Consider the following 5,541-nt stretch of genomic DNA (forward strand, 5'->3'; position numbering starts at 1 on the left):
TTGACACTCCACGAACAGGGGGTCCATCTAGCATGTAAAACTTCTTTGTACAATACCTGTCCAAATTTCCTTTTGTGTCATAGTCGTTTCGGCGGCCAGTTTGTCGACTTCATCCATTACAGCCTCTGAAACGTCGATGCAGTGATCACCGGATCCTGTCTCGGATCCAACAAGACCGAGAATAGCTCGACAGGTATGTGGCTCCATATTCCCGAAGTCAAACGACGCTGAGTCTGCATAGTAAGCAAACTGGGCCCGACAATTTTTACGGTATGAGCTACAACGGTAGGTTATCTTGACAGCAGTAGCATTTGCGCGCGTGAAGGCATAGCCCTGGTAATACACCTTGGTACGTCCGTCGCGTGGCTTGGATACTACCTGCGAGCGTACTGAGCTTGCTGTTGACTGTGGGAGCTCAGTAGTAGTGGGGCTGAGGCTACGTGGAGATTGAGTATGCTGCGAACTAGTCGGATTTGCTGATGATGACGTCGGAGGCTGAGTCGACATCGACTCTATAGTAAGCGATGGCGATGGCGATTCTTGTGCTTCTCCTCTTATGGACGTTGCTGGCAGAGTAGAGGCTACGTCACTGCTGTGCATGGATGTATCTGTTACTGCTACGTCAGATGTGGAGGTACCCCGATAAGGCCGTGATGGACGAGAAGTCGGCGAGAACCTTGTCCTCCCACGACGACGCGATGATTCGACAAGTGACGTATTGAGAGGTGAAGGTGAGTTTGCACCTCTGGGCGGTCTGCGGCGAGTCATCAAGATGTTGTTATAGTCGCTGTCTTTTGCGAGAGTGGGGGCGGCCTGCCTTTGAGTCCGGGTGTGCCTCTTCGGGAGAGTCGGAATGGTTTCAAAACTGCCATGAATGACGATTGCTGCTATTACTGCGTGACCTAGTTAAATTGGTCACGTGACCTACGTTTAGCAAGTGTGACCTATTCATCACATATGGGTGTGACCAAGTGTCAAATTTGACCTGTTTTATGGGCTTCGACTCAACTTTACATCCACAGAGTAGACGTTAATAGCTAAATGAAAGCACTCCTCAAGCTCATCGAGCTGTAGGAGATCAATCGGTTTGAAGCCACGGAGCAGGCTAAGCGTAAAGCTGATACCCTTATGAGCAGTATCTCTTAAAAACTTCCTTAACATGAGCCTGGATCCGACGAGGATCATTATTAGCATGCTGATTCAAGCTCCACGCGATACAGGGAAACACACACTTGTTTGTTGGTCTTGGGGAAGTTGATTACGTACTTGTTGTCGCGTATTATCTTAGGGATAACAACTTCACTATCACCAAGTGCATGCCCACGGAAGTACATGTATATGTAAATCTTAAACCCAGTAATCGCCTTGAGCTTATAGCCCGATTTGGGATAGTTTAGCGTATTAGGCAGCTCCATTGACCTTATCTTTGAGATAACTTTCTTAAGGATGTCAGATCGCCTGTTGATACCAACAGGGTCTCAAGTACGTAAGTGGTAGCCAGATTCTGGTGCCAGTACTGGGTAAATTGCCGTCCGTTAGACTTATGAGATCGTACCCAAGAGCAGTGTTTACCTTGAAGGCGTTAGTCTGGGTAGCAAGCACGTTCACGAACTTGTCATAGAACTCAGCAGTCTGGATACCTTCATAAAGGTGGAACTCCATGTGCTAGCCGTTGTAAAAACGATACTTGGGATCCTTGTTATAGTCCGGGGAAATGTGCTTCTTCTAGGTCTCGACGGAGATCTTGTACTGCCTCGCAAATAGCTTCTGATTGGTCGGACGGGAAACGTTGCTAACATAAGCCATCTTACATGTACCAGTTCTACTACGCATCTTAGCGCGGTAGGTACTGCTCCAGCAAATGGCATCAATATTTAATACCTTCAAGCTCGTATTGCCTGTATACTCTTGTCTCTACCATTCCTGTGGAAATGACTTTATAATTATTGGATCTTGTATCAGGATCGACTTTATATCTTACCCCTATACAACAAATTTCAAAAGCAATTAATTAAAATACTTTGTGTACGATCTGTCGAGCGTTTGCAACCAGCGATAATATTTTGAATCGTGAGACTTGATCCAATCGAATGTCTTATCACTGTACTTGATTTTGCCTCCAAAAACCGTTCTTGGGAGTAAATTAAGTGCCAAATCCTGCCTGGAGGCCTCAGATACGATATCACACTTAAATAGGAAGTGAGTATTGGAGATATCCACTTCCACTAACGACTCTGGCTTTCGATTTCTGTACTTGCCAAATTCTAGCTTCGTCTCGCATAAAGAAGTAAGACCGCGGTCTCGACAATCCTTACAATATTTGTAGAAACCCCTGTACCGGCGTTGGCAGCCGTGGCACACCTTATAGTGCCCACCAAAAAGCTTAACACACTCTGAACCAACGAAGTGATGATTCTCATCCTCGTCAATGATAAGGAAGTGTCGCTTGAAAGGGGTGTTGCAATACCACCGCGGGTTAGCATTAGATCGATAGCCAGGGCACGGAAAACTTGCGTTTTACCTAAAGCCATCCATTTACCCTTGTCCTTTGCTGCATCACCCAGACGAGTGATACTGGCTAAGGTCGCCGAGGGCATCCTTCAAAATCGTCAGCGTGGTGGCCAATCAGTGTCTGTCTATATGTGGCTTGACTTTCTATGTGGTAAAAAACATATTTCGAAGTAATTAATTAGCCAAGTTCGGTTTATGTCTTAAGTTCGGCTTCGTTGCTGTTAAGTTCGTCTTTCGGCTTCCGCTTTTTGCGCGTACGAATTTGGTCCCTATTTTTATCGTCGTACCTTTTTTGATAGGTTAGACGAGCTTCGCGTGTGCGCTGGTAGTAGCGCTTCTGCGCTGCTTTGATGCGCTCTTTAGCGAAATATTGGTTGGGTAAATACGTCATATTTATATGTTATACCTTTATCTTTGTCAGGATTATTGTGGGAATGTCCATCCGTTTTATATCCTAGATCGAGCATGGTCCATAAAACCACGCGTAAAAATGAGATGGGAAGAGGCAGGCATCGATTTGTTTTATCTATGATCGAATTACCATTTCAGAGCGTCGATTTACAGGATATCGATGTGGATTTGGTGGTTGATCGATCCGAAGCGGTCGATTCTGCCGTGGCTCGATTTATCAGACTGTTTAGTTAGATCGATTTGTACTTTTTATAGACCTCGATTTAATAAACCGACCTCTTTTTATTGTACACCGAGCATCAGGCTATTAATATTAGTGAAAAAAAGAAGAATATAGTTGAATTGCACAATAAAAATACATTTATAAAGCGTCTCACGCAAAAGTAAGTTTATTTCTACCACCATTGCAGAAAAATTCACGTGGATTCACTTCCACTGGCGCTATACAGACTATAGCTCGTTCTTTGTTTCACCTTCGGTATCAGGGACGGTAATTCGGGGATTAATCCTTGAAATGTGAAGGCATAGGATTGATACTGCTTGTTCTTCATTGAGCCATCAAGTCCACCAATATATCCCACTGGTACTCCATATTTGGTGCATACAAGCGCGCTTCCAGATAAAGTGGGAGCTGACAAAGATGAGAGAATCATTTGGTTTCCACGCCAGCCGGTGATTTTAGCTGGAAAGGATGCGTAAGCGTGACCAAAATGTTGGTCTTGAAGAGCGCCAGGGAATCCGAACACGTCAACATTCTTCGTGTCATACGCCTTAAGGGACATCTTACATCGGACGAGCTTGTTATCTCGTGGCACAGCAACTTTGAAGATTGCGAAGTCGAACGCAGCCGAACTACTCCAGCATGTGTCCTTGTCGAGGCTGAATCGAATGACTTCTTCCGGCTTCGTCGTATCGGGAAGGAGCTGCTCCACCACAACTAGAGGCTTGCCGGATAAAGCTGGTGTTTTCATCGCTGTCGTCCGTGGAGATTTACGACGTGGTTGCATTGCAACATTAGCGTCCTTCACATCAGCATCTTTTCTTTTCCTTCCACTTGTTTTCATTGAGGGAAAGAGTCTCAAATACCATTTGATTTCAGACTTGAAGTGACCACTCAAGTGATCAGAGAATGTAGCGTCTGTCCACATGTGCAAGTTCGTCATAAGATAGAAGTGCGTCGGCGTTTGATCCACAACCAGCACCGTTCCTGAGCACACATCTTCCGAAGAAACTCTCACAACTGACTTCCACAAATTCAATTGAACCTTAGGATCCATAGGGCTCCATGCGTCGTCGTCTCCCGTAGACCGTGGAACCACCACCAGCACGTGGATTTGGGAAGTTGATGGAGGATCCATTCCAATCAGCACGTCCTCCAACGAATCTTCTCCCTGTAACTCTTTGTCTTCACTCGTGAGCGCTTCGATGAGAGCAGTCTTTTCGCCCTTCTTCAGCTTCGTTACGTCTTCCAAGCGAGAAGAGAGCCACTTGCTGTCCGCTGTCTTGGCCAGGAAGAGCTTCAGCTTGTATGCATCAACGTCCTTCAAGTCGTTCTTCTTCTTCGCCTTGACCGCCTTCTTCAAGTCAGCCACCGAGTCGCTCTCGTCCACTCGCACCGAGAACACGCTTTCCGCCACACCCACCACAGCACAGAAAAATTTCACCATCTTTCCTTAAGGCGGCAGATTCGAGTCTGGTGCGAGAGCTCTCGCACCATTTTTCCAACCCGCACTAGACATTTTTTGGAGAACGGTAGACATAATTTGACACGAGAACACTTATGTCTCGAATTGGCCGCTGGCATACAGTACATGACTAGCAAAGACTGAGAGAAAGGACGGGGGATGTGGTCCACATTATAACCATCTTTCCAGATTCTAATGAGAGGAAAGACCTAAGCGGAAACGAAGGCGGTGCCACAAAAAAACCCTATCCCATGCGCTTCGAATAGCGAGAGGACTCGAAACCTGCATCGGATGCGTCCTCTCGCTGAGAGGTTGCCATCCGTTTCGAGGATTTGAAACCTACTTGAGACGCATTGACTCAATGACCAGTCGAGAGCGTGAGGACACACTCAATGGCATTGAGTGCGTCCTCAAGCTCTCAATTGGTCAAGCGGTCGGCTCGTTGACCTGGCGCGGTGGAAAAGCTAAACCTACTCTCCTTGTTAAAGGCTTTGAAAAAAAAAACTGCCGGTGTAATGTGCCGGCTCTCACTACTCGCAGCTACTACATGTACAGTAATACGCGAACTCTGATGGCATCAGAGATGCGTCTCGCAGACTATTATTATAATACGTAGACCTCTTGTTATTACACTACTCGTCATAACGATCTGCGATACAACCTCGGCCATTGCGGATACCGCTACAGAGCAGACGAGCTTTGCCGACGATGCCTCGATCGACGCTGTACCTTTATTCCCAGCTGGCCACCATGACAGTACCCTCATGGCAGCCATGGCCATTGACACATGACACGTTAGAATCGCTTCGTAGAAGTCTATACATTGTATAGACGATTCTACCACTGCTGAAGCGCACAAGACCTCGGCCACTGACGAAGAGAGGGAAATTATACTCGCGAGCGTGCGGATAGCGATCAAAAGACTGGTGACAAA

General features: G+C 46.5%; 1 protein-coding gene across 1 annotated transcript; it reads right to left on the minus strand.

Annotated features, from left to right (window-relative positions):
* Positions 1-3,338: 3,338 nt before the first annotated feature.
* PITG_23182 (Crinkler (CRN) family protein) lies at positions 3,339-4,589 on the minus strand (the record flags this gene model as incomplete). Its single annotated transcript, XM_002895639.1, has 1 exon — positions 3,339-4,589. One exon carries the CDS (start codon positions 4,587-4,589, stop codon positions 3,339-3,341), a length of 1,251 nt encoding a protein of 416 aa, XP_002895685.1.
* Between the last annotated feature and the right edge of the window lie 952 nt (positions 4,590-5,541).

Source organism: Phytophthora infestans, genomic scaffold (assembly GCF_000142945.1).
Source record: "Phytophthora infestans T30-4 supercont1.145 genomic scaffold, whole genome shotgun sequence".
Lineage (NCBI taxonomy): Eukaryota > Oomycota > Peronosporomycetes > Peronosporales > Peronosporaceae > Phytophthora > Phytophthora infestans.